Raw genomic sequence first — 15143 nt, forward strand, 5'->3', positions numbered from 1 at the left:
TATTACTACATTTCTGCAGGACTCAGTTCTAATGCATTAGGCAAACGGTGTAATTATTTTTCTTCTCCTCCTCAACAGCTGTGCCACAAAGAAAACATGTGATCACTGCTCATTCAGTATCACACCATACGGAAAGACTCAGACATACAGAGCATGAAATGTAAACATTTTTAAATGCATATAATATAAATGCCTTTTAGCCATTTAGCTCAGAGAATGAGATGCTGTCCTTTGTATCCCATCAGAACTGAACATGTATAGTGAGTCAATGATTGCTAAACCGTGATATAATGACCTGCTGCTATTCAGCCTCCAATTATTTTTTTGGTTTTGTTTTTAAAGAAAGTTGAATTCCCATATGCTGATTAAAACTTTTTCTTAAACAAACCGAAAATTATTTTCTGTTTGTTTAGGAAACGTCTCATTAGACAACGGGGAGTCAGGCAACCAAATACCTAGGACTTAGCTGTAATAACATTTTCACTTAAACTGGGGCTCTGAGTTCTGGTATCAAGTTATGAATTTGGTTTTGAAGAGGTTCTTTAGAAGAGGCATGTTTTAATCTGTACTGCAGAAGATATCTCACTTTATTCATTTCATGGCAAGCAAGAACTGGAACAAAGCCATGCTGGGCCTGATCAACTGACAACAGTGGGATGTGGGCCTGCTCCACAGTATCTGGCACTTCAGGTCTCCATCCACTGCATTATTTCAACGTTCAAAATCTCAATGGTGTTGAAAGACAAAGAAAGCACTGATGGAGTTATGGTAAACAGAAAATAACAGCAGCTCGCTGTGTGATGACATATGTTGCAAGGTGATCTGGTTTTGCTCATTTAATTAGATACTTATGCTGGTTCTATCCATGCACAGAAAACTGGCCAAAATGCTTTACCTTAAGTGGCTCTAATGAGAAAATACATCCTTTACTTTCAGCTCTCCATTCACAGAGCCTACAGATAACAAACCTATTTTCCAGACATTCCGTAGACCCCAGTTAAAAACTGTGAGCAACAATAACCCCAGCTGCTGTTCATTGCTAATTACTTTTATTTCTGAACACTGGAAAAATGTATTATTAGTACTAGTATTTTATACAATGGACTGTAAATCACGTCATTTCTGCAACTTGTGCTAATCCTGCCTAGTGGCCTACACAGCTAATTTGCATCCCAGGCGAATACAGCCTTCCCTGCATCACAAGAGGGTAATATAGAACTTAGTATTCTCACACTATTTGTGTTAACCTCTTGCAATAGTGGGGGACACACAATCTTTACAGCACTGGAATGTAATTGATTACCAATTATTGGGTCGGCATTTCCCTGACTACCCTGCCACAATTCAAAATAATGCATCCTATTAGCAGACCATGTACGTGAAAGGTAACACAGGGTCATCTTAATGTTATTACACTCAAAAGCCATTTTTCATGCAAAACAAAACCTACTAAAAGCCTCTTTGGGGGTCATCAGGTAAAGGGAACTGAAGAAACCGGCTTCCACGCAAAGAGGTTGGGAGAAGCACTTCAAGTGACAATATAAACTGAAGCTGTTTCAGCTTTCAGCCAGCCAAATCTGGAAGAAGCCTAAACATTTGCAGAACTGTTTGAATTCATGCACTCTGCTCAAGTCTTGGCTTGACTTTCAGATTTTTCAGTTATACAGGCACCAATATCTCCTCCACTGGGTATTTAACTGTCCTTAACCTTCTGCTCTCTCTGACCTGCACCAGAAAGAGGAAAAATAAAGGAGAAAGAGGAGAAAGGGGAAAAAATACATGCGTATATACACACCCTAGCAATCAATATCCACATCTTTGTGTGGTATCAGAAATGACAGCTTCTCATATTTATTGCCCTATGTCATTCTGATCCCAGCAAAACCTAGCAGCCTGCTTTGCCCTGACAGAGTTCTACTTTCTTAAGCAGACATTCCTCTCCAACATAAAGAAGAGAAAACTAAACAAAAGCAATGCTAAAATTCTGCAATTCTGTTACAGCAACGGAGTCCAAAGTGCCAGCTTACATAACTAGTGGCAGTCACAAGTACAGGTACAGCTTGCACTGGAAATGTAAGTGCACCTATAGACCACCAGTTCCCTCAATAAGCACAGAAGAAAATTAATCTTCATAATTCTGTTTTTAAAGAGAACCCAATATACAAGGTGTCTGTTTGGATTGCGGAAACCTGATGAGGTTCTTTCCTTCACTGTCGCTTGCTTGTGAGACACTGGGATTATCACTTACTCCTGCAGCACCTCAATTATGGCAATACAGTTGGTATTATTATTCTGCATAGAGGAAGACAACTATTACAGTCAGTTCTCCATTATTAAGCTTGAGATGACTGTATTGGTATTCTTGAAAAACTGCTCTTCAAAGCCATAAATATATTTCAGTTTAATCTCAGTCTGCGATTAAACTGAAATATATTTCACAGTAAGACTCCCTGAAACTCAAAACTCATGTTAAATTCATTCATTAATGGGGAAAATTATGCAATCTAGAAGACTGGGAAAGAATTTACCACAAGAACTGAGGTTCACATGTTAATACAACTAAGCTATCTCCTCATATACCTTGCACATTTCCAAAAACAGCCAGAAAAAGGAGAAAAGATAACACAGTAATTGACAGTATTTCAAAATGTACTTTCCAAAGCATTTTGGCAAATACTTCAATAAAGCTGCGTAACTGCACTATGTTTCCAACAGATATGTCTGTATTACCTTAATTAGTCAGACCGAAAACTGATTTCATGGAATAAGTGGACTTGAGCAAGGTGAGGTACTTAAAGGTTTTTTTAAGAAATGTGTTTCAAATTTAATCTGTCATTGATCCAAATGCTACTCTACTCTACTCTCCCATGTCTTTTTCAAAGTTCAATCCTGATTTTTTTATGCTGAAGAAGTTTTCAAATACTGCTTATAGAAAATGGAAAAAAATTACCAAGGAAGACAAAGCCTGATGGCTCCTGTAATCATACATTTCATGAAGAAAATTCTACCAGCAGAAACCCATAGCCTATATCCATGTAGCAGATTCAACTACAAGGCTTACAGGCACAGAGTAAAGCTGTCTTTGACCCCTGGCTTCTTTTGCAACTACTGATTAGAAACTAGACCAACTGTCTGCGTCGGAACATCAAACGTTAATAAATCATTTTTTGATTATCTGGGTTACATCTTTGGCTAATCAGAAGGTGAAAGGCTCCAGATCCCTTACCAATCTCCTGAGCCATCCAGTCTGCCTTTGCCAATTACTCTTAATCTTCTAATCCTAAAATATTTTCTAATGCTCTTGTTTATTCATTTGCTTTGTGCAATATAGCATCCAGAACATTTTAACCATCCCACATTTATGAAGTTCTTCATGTTGTGCAGGCCAGAACAGATTCCTGGCTTTCATGCAAGTTTGTGTAACACCACCCAGTTGTCTAACCTCCACTATGGAGAACTCAGTCCCTCTCACTTGCACTCTCTCTACACGTAAAACTAGGAGAATCTTCAGAGTATACTTGTAAAACTATTTACCATAGTGTGATTAATTTATAGGTAGACAGAATTATGCTGGACAAATGAAGCAAAACTCAGGGAAAACTCCTGGCTTTCTGGGCTATTCATACTTACCAATACAAGAAAGCAAAATACTGGGTCACTTTAATTCAAGGAGTGTATAGTTCCCAAGATTTATTCTGTTGCCACTGAACCAGTATGGGGTTTGACATTAGAATTTAAAGGTATTTGAAAAAAAAAAAAAAAAGACTGTGACATAATAGTAACAGGACTTAAAATTAAGGTCAGGAACCTTACTTCTGTGCAAAAGCAACAAAAGTAAGGAACAGAGAATCAAGACTTGCAGTTGCTGGCTAATGATAGTAGACTACTATCTAGGTCCTAAAAGAAGCACCATCCCGTCTATTCTCTCTCTGTATAGATAAAATTACCAGACAGTTCCTTGGCTACTGTACACTCACACAGCCTCACAGACTTCAAGGCAAACTTGCACCAGTTTACACCAGAAGAAAACCTAGCTGCTTTCCTTTTTCCCCACCAACTTTATTTTTTGAGCTCTCATCATTTCTGTGGGCTAGCTTGGCAGTTTATGTCTTTAAATATATCCATGACTATTACTAGTCTCACCAACTTTCTTCATTAACCTCTCTTCAAACACTACCAGATAGCCCTGGCATAGAGATGAGGAATATTAACACATACACTTTGCCTTGAAGGCTGCGATATATACAGCACATCAGTTGTTCCGCAGAAACTGCCCATACGGATTCTCTAATATGAGGGTAGACTGTTTCTCACTGAAAGAAGGCTAAAATAGCTCATTTCTGTTGCAGAGCAAGTGAAAGTTCGCAGGCACTTACTACTTGGCAGCTGACATGCTGTAAATCAGCACATATCATTCTGAATAGTAAACTTCCTAATGTATCTATGAAAATGACATGAAGAACTTCTACTACATATAACAGTACAAATCATTACTCATGAGCTATAGTCAATACGGAATTTAGATGCCTATAAGACTACAGGTGCCTTTTCACTTTATATGTATGTGTATGCAGATATATATATATGCGTAAAAGAAGTATATATACACACACACACAAGCACATGCATATTAATGTATATATACATGTGTGTTTTACCACTACCCATTTCTCCATCTGCCACCACTTCTTTTTCATGTTCGTGGTTTAAAAGAGATGATTGACTCCTCTGCTCATGAGGTGTGACTCTCAGTCTGCAAGTAGTCTCCTAGCCTGATCATGACCCAGAAATAAGACTCAAAATAAACAGGTATGCACACACATAGGTGGAACACTCAAGATAGCTTGACAGCCTTCAGATTAATCAAGGAAGTCCCTAGAGAGAGTCTGCAATGCAGCTGACAGTTGAAATACACCTTCTGGGACTTCACACCTTCACAAAAGTTCTGTTCAAGCACACCCTTCAAGATGTAGCATGGCACAACCTAGTCCAAGAGATCAGGATACATCATATCCAACAATAGTTGGTCAGTTTATTTATATCTAATTCCTGTTTTATGGACAATTGTGCTAAAGTCAGTAAGACCAACAATATAAAATCTGGATCCATTTGTGAGGGAAATTAAACTCATTCACATACATGTTCTCCTTTGCTCCTATCAACTAGATATGTATCTATGTCACTTCGGAGGAAGCTCACTTGATGACAAAGCTGAACTTTAAGAAGGTTTGAATTTACTAATACAAAAGTAAATATTCAAACTGCTAACATAACAGTGTAAGATAAAAAGCAGAAACTACTAATAAAACCACTAGTTTTCATTCAGATGAATCCTAGGGAGATGAGACTTTTTATACTAGTCACAAACTTCTAATATGAGAAAAGCTGCCAGATTTTATACATTGAAATCCAGACTGCTAAAAACCAGATATACACAACTTTGTGTAGGCACAGGGAGCTCACCACTGATTTATAAAGAAGACAAAAGGAAGAGCTTTACACACCCTGTATGCATGGGCATTTCTGCCGCTTTCGAGGACACTGAGCATCCTGGTACCCGGACAACCAGAAATGTTCTTGGTTGCTGTCAAAATCCTAGAAAAGTTATTACTCATATTCATATATGACAAAGGATTAGGCTGAGTGGTACAGGACAACTCTTATAATATTGGGTGTCTAGAACCATAAAAGAAAAAATCTGCGACCAATCTTTCATTAGACTATAGGATAGTTAGATAATACTTTCTTCTTTTTCTGTATTTTTTATCCCAGACTCACTGAAATACAATCAAGAAATTTTTGTATGGCTTTTATAAGTCCATGGCTTTTCAGAAATTTGTTATCTTATAGGGCAGTCAAGTATCTAAAACTATGAAACAAACAAAATGAGATGGCTGGATTAAAAACAAAGAAAAAACCACTTTTTAGTATTTTCAGACAAGACTTTGAATCTCTGTAATGGCTGAACATAAGAAGGGGTAAGTCTGTGACAATAAGGTCCAGGATCAGGCCATGCAGATCAGGAAGCTCCTCAAAGGTAGCACACACAATGTGAAGCTGCCTGGAGTCAGTAAGAACTGCTGAGCACTGCAGTATGACATTATTCACGGCTGCATGAATACCCTTTCCCTTGGGACATGCCATCTGAAACCATCACTTGAATGCAGACACTTCTGTTCTTTCTTTGAGGGACACTGTTTTCTTTTAAAACGTATAAGGAAATGGGGTCATGCCTTCTTTTATACAATAGCCTAATGGCTTGAACACTTGTTCAGGAAACAGGAAAAGTAGGTTCCTCTCCTTGCTCTGTCAGAGGGGATCCAAGCCTGCTTCTTCTCCCTTGCTGGGCAATGTCCTGTGCCTTAGCCATAAGCTGCTATGTAGAAGATCGCACTCTTCAACTTTTCTATTGAAGCTGTCTCACTCTCCACTCACAAAAAAATCTGGGGATGGAAAATGGACCCCTGCCTACTTGCCAGCAACTTGCCTGTCTTCAGATCTTCTCATATAAAGACCCAATAGATCTAACACAGAAGGACACTCAATCATAAAGCAGCAAAGAAATGGTTTTCAGCATCATATCTGTTAACTCTAGTCATCTGAATTTTACTCCAAGGGAAGTCTTTAGATCCAGCCTGAAGTCTAGTGCTTTAGGCATGTTCACTAAGCCATGTATAGGTGAAAATACCCAGCGAGACAAAGCTGCCAATAGAGATTGACCAATTAACTAAATGTGAAGAAACAGTAACGAGGGCCATCAGCAAAAGCTGATCGATCCATTGAACTCACTTCAAATACTATTCTGATAAAAGCAATAAAGCTGATTAACACATTCTCTGGGATTCTGAGATGTACTAGCAAATGGTTTCTAAAATCTATACTGTCAAGAACGTTAGTCTCCCACAAACAACCACCCAGTGATTTTACCCAATCTTATGGAATTTATTATTAACCAAATGAACCAAAAGTCTCTGAAGAAGAAAATGGGAACAAAGAGTAAAGAGACTTTCAAAATGAAATAATATTTTTGAAGAAGGCAAAGGAATCTTGTTGGATTAAATATTAAAATCAAGCAAAAACGTACACAGTAGTAAGGCCAGAAACTCTGGATTATTTACACAGCTCCCAGACAAATCCTCTAGGTACTACACAGTCCCAACATTTGTGAAACTGGATGTGAACCCAAATGTGTATCCTTACTCTTTTGCTGACTGCAATGTAACAAAACCCCCTAAAAACCTGGGTTTAGGGGAGGAGGGGGAGGTGGTGATTTGAGTTTTGGGAAGGGGGTTAAGTTTTCTAGGACGGACTCCACTTTTGTGGTTTAAGTCCAAAAAATGTATTTGATTTCTTTCTTTCAAGACCTTGGCAAAGGGACCACACCACTACCTATCTGCAGATACGGTGGAAGATACCAGGGTTTTTTCTGCACTCAGACATTTTTCCATTGCATTTTGTTTGCTTTTGTTATGAATGCAAATCATGGGGCTCAACAGCATCCCTCACTACTGCAAATCTTCATATACTGTGGACTCTGACTGAGCCAAATCAAAGTCAGTTGTCTTCGTCCTCTGGCTCTGTACCCAGCTCCCTGGCCTGAGACCATAAATCCATCAATAACTTCCACCCCAGCTACAACACAACAGTTTGTTAAGTACAAGGAGATCAATAAATCAGACCTTAAGCCCAGTCCACTACTATTTCAAGTTAATTACGAAGGGATTCTCTCCCTTTAGCCCAGTACCTATAAAATTAATATTGTTTGGATGAACCAATTATCCAGGTTCAGCTCCCTCTCTGTGTTACGCAGCAGTTTGACTGAAACAACTTTAACCAGAGCTCCAACCGATACAATCCCTCGTTGCGGCAGGAGGTGCCAGCCGTTCAGATGCCTGAGAAAAATCCCCTCCAAAGTGGACATAGTAGCAATATAAACATGTGTGGGTGCAAAGGGGATTTTCAAATGTTCTCTTACTCTCTTTATTAATCTCACAAAGCTGCTCTGTATCAGGAGTGGGGAAGGACAGAGCATAAAAATATTAATCAGTTACTTATCTTCTGACATGTTCTGGATCAACATCTGGTGCATACGCAAGTGATGAAGTATGGCATTTGCCACAAAAGCTTATTTAATCTCCTCTTCCCAAATTGGGCAGGGAATATTAGCACTTTTAAAAATTAAGTTTCCAGATCCAATTTTTTTTTCTTTAAAATGAATTGCCAACATTGTATAGGCTGTCTGTTCTATTTTGGAAAATGTTTTTTGTCTGAGAAAAGACTGATCTTAAGTAGATTATCTATGGGCTGTTTCCTACCACTTTTTGTCTCCCCTGCAGTATCTTACTGCCAGGGTTTAGTAGACAAGTATAGTCTAGGTTCAGCTGTTTTATTTCTACTTCTATCAGTTCAAACTGAGATAGCTCGCACATCTGTTTTATTTCTGAAAGCACTGCATAGGAAAAGTGTCCAGCTCATTCTAATCAAGCATAAACTTTCCTATAAATAACTAAGGACCTAACGAAACAATTGTTTGGAGGAAATGAAAGTGTGTTTAGAAACTCAAATTCCTCTATACTGTATGCCTGAGCTGTTCCAATTTGAATGTCTTCCTGACAGCATGGATCAGTTGCTCTAAGATGCTGTCCCCAGAGTCAGCAAACTGAAACTATACCAGGAAATCCAGGTATCAGCATCATACCATGTGCTAATTATAAGCCATCATCTCACATTCTGACATTATTCACTTCTAACCTCTTTTAACTAAATCACGAATTTGCTTTCTAATCACAGTTTGACAGAAGAGAGTGTCTGACACAAGACAGTGAAGTGATCTTTTAATAAGACAGTAGTTCAAAGATTGCAGCTTTTATGCATAGTAACGACCTCAGTTTGATTTGCTGCTCCACAAAGAAGTTGCAGAGTTTCTGAAAAAGAGGAAAAGTTTAAGTCACTTAAAAAGCGTCAAGTTCCTGACTTGTGTTCCGGATTCAGGTTCTTACTTGAAGTTAGATGTTAGCCATCTTAACCTGTTTTCCAAAATTTGTTTCCTACAGCTACAGTCTTTGCAAGCACTGTTGAATATTTTCCATCTTCTACATTTTTATTTTAACATATCCTGGAATTTTGTCTGGCAATTGCTACCAGATTGAATATCACGTATGCAAACATGCACTTGAAATTGGATGGACATTTGAAATTGTTTTGTATGCAAACTTTGTTACTGAGTATTTTTTTTTCAAACTTGAATTTTACATCATAGAATATTGAGGTATCCTACTGCATCTCAGCTCACTCATGAGAGGATATTTTTAAAGCAGCATTTCTTTTTAAAACTCAGTTAAATATGAGCTGATAAGAAACTAAGACTCCATGGAAAAGCTTTTCTCTCCACTCTTTCTTGGTAAAAAATAAGATACTTTTAAAAACATTTTTTTACAGCAGTATCTGTAGTTTTTTCCCTGCTCCAACTAGATGAGAAAATGACTGAGGCAATAGTCCTTTCCTTGTGGGCTCACTTTCATGAAGGACAGTGCGGATTACTGTTACTTTTTGAAACGTTTTAAATACCCATTATGTATCCTGTTTTTCTGGCACTAGACAACTTTAGAGTTGCCAAGACTTGCCGTTTATTTTATCTTAATAAAGAATCAATAAGCCAAATCCTGAATTCCGGCAGCTGATAATTTAGGATTACATTTTTAATTTCCAGCTGCTGGCTTTTGTCTATCTGGTTGTTATTTTTCATTATTATTTGCTCTTTTCTTTCCATGACAGCAAATCCTTCAGATATGATTACCAATTCAGCAGTTTTCCTTTTTGCTGAATAAGATCATTTTGCTATTGATTACCACCACGACTAAATCGTACACAGAAATATCACCAGTCAAAAAGCCAAGTACTCCTCTACTGTACAAGATGCTCAGCAGACCTGCAGAAACCCTGGCTAAAATAGACCAAAACAGTTCTTAAGGCTTAAGCAGGTCATATGAAACACGTTAATCACATTGGTAGGAAAGGCTTTGGAAACAACCAACTTTGCAGTTGAGAAGGCAGTTAGCAGAAGCGGGGAGGCTCAGAAAATACAAACCTGCACATCGTAAGTCCCATTTAATAAGACAGGCCTCTGGGAATTGATGTCCTGCAGCACCCCTGAAAGCACAGTGCGGTTGACTTTCTGGAAGTCTTTGGAGTGGCTGAATTGCACCATGTTGTGGAGAGCCAAAATTTTAGTGTCGAGCTCAGCATCCTGCCTGGTGCGGTTGTGCAGTCCTAGGTGGTACTTGCGGAAGTGTTTGATGAGATCTGTGGGGTCATTCCCATAGTAACCGTATCCACAGATGTTGCATTTGAAGTCCTGAAGCTCTGGAGACAGAGGCGCCGTATCTGGGTTATCATTTACCAACAAATCTGCTTTAGATTTGTTCAGTCTTAAACCCCCATCTGAAGGCACTTGTGGGTTTTTTGAGGCCATGGGGACTGGGCTTGAGCCTTGGCCATCAGTTTGACCACTTTGCACTTGCACTGTTTCATCTGAAGCTTTTGGCGACATCTGATGCTCCTCACTTGTCTCCGCTGCATCTCCTGATGGGGTACAAACCACATCTTGGGTGTCATCTGCATCTGATTTTTGAGGAGACTTCAAGGGCTCACAGATTCCCCCAACAGCTGGAGATGAGAAAGCCAGCATATTTCTGTCTGTCACCTCATCATGAGGGAAGGATGGAACATTTCCTCCCTTATTGTGGCTTTCATAATTGAAGCCAGCCTTTTCACTCAGCACTGAGCTTTTCAAGTCCTTTTTAATGCTGGAAGATGGCTCTTGGACATGCGTGCAAAGTTCCTCCTTGTTATTTAACTCTGCCGCATCACTCTGGTCAGTGTTTTCTTGCATCTGCTCTGCGGAAAATTCTTTTTTCCTTCCAGACTCTTCGCTTTCAGTACCTGTAGACTCAAGGGTCTGTATCTCACCTTCACTAGCAACGTTTCTTAGAGGGGGGTTCTTTTTCCGGACCATATCTACCATAGAAACAGAAAGAAAAAGAAAAAAAAAAAAAAAGAATAAAGGAAAAATAAAAAGAAAGAAAAAAGCAAAAAACCCTATAGAATTATTCAAGATATAAAGATATATAACAGATTATAAACCTGGCACTTTTTAAAGAATTCTGAACTATATAAATACATAAACTTTTCAGAAAAAAATTGTCAAACAGTCTTTTAGACTATGCAGAAAACCGGAATTTTACATTTTAAAAAATTATCACACTGAGACTAAACTTAACTAAAAAAAGAACTTTAAAGCCTACAAAAACACTGCCATCAGAGTGAGTGAATTACAGGTTTCGTTATCTTTTCAGAAGATAATGGTCTGGCAGAAATAATTTTAAATTAATGCTTTTTCTAAAGTAATTTTAAGAAACTAAGGGGGGAAATAAACTTTTGCAGTGTAATGCTCATACACTGTACAACTACATACAATGCATATTTGCAAAAGTACACCTAAAATACATAATCAAGAGAACTTAAACAAGGTATCAGGAAGGAAACAGATTTAGGAGAGTAAGTAACTTGAGAATTCAGAGAAAGTATTTTTCCTAAGCAGGTATCAGTTTCTCTACAGCAAAAGGTCCCCCTCCTACTGCCCATAAACTTCAAACAGGATTATATGGATATTCTAGAGTCTGGCCGCACAGTCCATTATTCATGTAATTAGTTCTATTTGCCAAACAAAAAGAAACTAACTTTATTAGGAAACCCATTGTCAATAAAATTTTACAGGCCCGGATCCAGACATTTGACATTGCTGTGTGGCTGAGTTGGGATCTACCCTAAAAACACCTGGAATCCATGTGGATCTAAACAGTCGAACCTCCCTCTGCTCGGTCGTTCTTGCAGATATAGCCACTGTTGCCAAATCTGCAAGTACTCTTTCAGGATCTGGTAAAGAAAGCTGAGACAGGACAGCAATAGCAATGGGAGGGTAAGAAGGAGTCTGCCACCGGTGAGTTAGCTGCTAGCTGAACAGCGGAGATTATGGAAGAACAAGTAACCAGACTACGCAGGTACTAAGCCCAATTCCTCAAGCACTATGTATCCCTACCTTCACCAGCCTACTTAGAGAAAATGTATATATGAAATTTCCCTAAACTCTGCCCTGCGTGATTCTGGATTTGATATTCATCATCAGCTGGGTTGATCCATTTCTGTTCACATGCTAGCTATGAGCAGAAGACAGATGTACAACAACTTGGGCTCTTATCTTTGCCAACACTGTATACAATGATGGATGTTTCCCTTTGCCAAACTGTGTGTGGTCCGATGGCAGCAACCTACAGTACCACACGTGAGATGTGAGCTGAAGAGTCAAGCCTGAGCCCCCATTCCCAGGCCAGCCATAGCCAGGTGCCTACGGAGGCACTGGAGATACATTTTGCTCTATGAAGGGAGGACCACCTGGCAATTCTGGGAGCAGCACTGATGCACTCCAAATGGTGCTGTGTCCAGACCTTTAAAAGCTATGGATGACCTCAAAACCGTACTTTTAGAAGTACAGATGGGGACAGAGGTTAAAAATAAAAGAACAGGTGTCTGTACATCCTCTTATTTACATCTGCTCCACATGAAAGGGCACTGTGTGCTACGCTGATAAAAACAGATAACTTCTTCGAGGAAGTGTTCAACTTGTGTCTTGGGCAGGCTCTCTTGTCTTTGTGGTTGAGCTGATCCACAGGCAGCATGGGCTACAGCAATATGGCTTTCACACAGAATGCCAGCTCGTGTTACAGAAATTCTGACATTCCGTGTGGTCTTAATAAGTTTCTTAAACGCCTACTGCGATTCCTTACTGTAGAAGACACACATGCTTGGGAACCAAGTGTCTTCTCTCTAATGTCAACCACATCTACCAGGATATGTATGCACTGAATTCTACTTTTTTTTTTCACTGAAAACTTCTGAACTATGAAGTCACTCAGAACTAAGAGAAAAGAAACATTTCCTGTTGTGTTAGAAAGAGAATTATTACAATACAGACTCAGCCTACTAAAAGAACTCATGCGCATACATAATTCAAGGTATAAAGATAGTCCTCAGCCTTTTAGCGTTACTGTGTGGGACTTCATGAATGCTCTTGGGTAACACATACAAAAAATACTTATAAGCATCTCTGGAAGGTGTTTAGCTAAGTCTGTATTTTACTCCTGGTTATACATCTCAAACAATTTTTAAAATAACTTCTGTTTAAATGCAATTCATGGCAGGACTCCTGACTGTGCAGTGAAGAAAAATCAGAAATCAATAAACTAAACATTGTCACTGTTAACTCAGTCAAAATTAAACAAGACTAAACGCAATGTTTTAAATGTTTTTTATTATCGACGTTTTTGGCAGGTAAGGAAAGTCTAAAGATTTGCTATCTTCATGGCAACTGACAGAAAAGAGTCAGAGAACAGGACAGAAAACAAAACAGAAAGAAGAGCAAAGACAAGCAGCGAGAAAAGAGAGAAGAGAGAAAAGAGAGAAAAGAGAGAAAGAAGAGATCTGGACTATAAACAGGCTAACTAGACACTACTTCAGATGTAGATACTTCGGTTCAAATTTTCCAAGCATATCTGTGAGTCTGTGAGTTAATGAAGGGGAAAAACCACCCCATATCTGCCTAATGGAGCTTTTTCATGCAGTATTCTACACTAGAAGAAAGAAAAGAAAGAAGATAACATTGAGTTAAATATAAAAACTTTCTTAAGTTGAATTTAAAACTATTTTCCCCTCTTTTGTCTCTTAGCTTTTGAAAAATCATCTGTCATTTATTTGCTTGATATCCACTCAAAGGGACAGTAAGAAAAGGCCCAGTTGGGTTTTTTTGTCACTGAAATTCCACCACTATCATTTTTCAGAGACGTATTATGTAAATAATACTGCATTTGCAATACTCCTAAATTGAAGAAACCATCCCCTAGCAAGTCATAAGCTAGATATAGAAAGAATATAGCCACTCTGAAATTATCTCTAAGACAAATAACAGATTGCACAATGTTTTATTGTGTGCCAAAAACGCTTTCAGTTAACAATTTCACTTGAAAAAATGGATCACATACTTGTAAAATCATACCCAGCATTGACTTCATAAGGCATGTGGCTTTAGAGTGCTTTTTACAATTATTAATTCTATTAGTCAACTAGCAGACGGGCTAATGCAATTGTCTTAGAAGATGCACGGAAGACACAGAAGACATTTTGAAAGCTGATCTGTATATCTGCAAAACAAAACAAAAAAAAAGGTTTTCCTTCCTAAATTATGCATTCAAAATATATATTTTAGTTAAAAACATTATTATGCCTGTTGTACATTCATTCATATGCATCTATTAGTGGACACCATGCAATTAGCAGCTGCTGTTCTCTACTTCCATGAAGCATGAGAAATCCTATAGCTGCCGCCTTCTCAGACTCACATGCTCTCACAGCAAACACATAGAGAGAGATAAAAAGTACCTCAGAGGTGATGTTCACCAAAAAACAAGTTAAAACAAATTTAAAGTAAATGCCGAAAACAAGCTGGACAATTGTGTAGGAAATAGAAATGCCTTAAAATTCCCGTATTTCATATTTTTTTATATAACCACAGGTACTGTGCATCATAACAGAACTGGCGTAACGGATAGACAATATAATACAAGTAACTGGTTCACATCCAGACTCTGCTGTCAGCAACTGGAAGTTATCATCTGCTGGCTGCCGCATGGCCCACTTGAAACCAATTTAGTGTTACTTTCATTGTTAGCAGGCAACTTCTCACATCTCAAAAATGCCATCGCAGTAATAAGCATGTTTGATGTGTGTTAGTACACAGGCCAAGTGATGAACAGTCAATGGGACTGAACTACCTTTTCATCCCTGGAAATGGTGACCCTCCCAAAATGAAAGAATTATGAAGCATGACGCGAATGAAAAGACATCTCGAGCTGAGCGAACCCTGAATAAGGCCTGTGTTGTAGAACTTGTCTTTGAGCTCCATAAGCCAGGGTTTAGTTTCTTATTTTCATTATGCCAAAATTACCTTTAAACCATGTGGGGTTTTTTTACCTGATATGATCACTGTTAGATATTTTAAAGTGTAAATAATAGTAATAGCTATATATAGTTTC

The 15143-nt window shown here is 38.4% G+C and overlaps 1 protein-coding gene across 1 annotated transcript in view; it reads right to left on the bottom strand.

The window, feature by feature from the left end:
• Positions 1–14130, bottom strand: part of LOC104502165 (zinc finger transcription factor Trps1-like) — a 37865-nt gene extending 23735 nt beyond the window's left edge. Inside the window, exons 1-2 of the mRNA XM_010146097.1 lie at positions 14094–14130; positions 10088–11016 (exon numbers count right to left, since the gene is read on the bottom strand). Coding sequence (XP_010144399.1) covers positions 10088–11016; positions 14094–14130 — 966 coding nt within the window. The remainder of the gene's footprint in view (positions 1–10087; positions 11017–14093) is intronic.
• Positions 14131–15143: the final 1013 nt, after the last annotated feature.

Source organism: Buceros rhinoceros, unplaced genomic scaffold (genome assembly GCF_000710305.1).
Source record: "Buceros rhinoceros silvestris isolate BGI_N320 unplaced genomic scaffold, ASM71030v1 scaffold1752, whole genome shotgun sequence".
In the NCBI taxonomy this organism is placed as follows: domain Eukaryota; kingdom Metazoa; phylum Chordata; class Aves; order Bucerotiformes; family Bucerotidae; genus Buceros; species Buceros rhinoceros.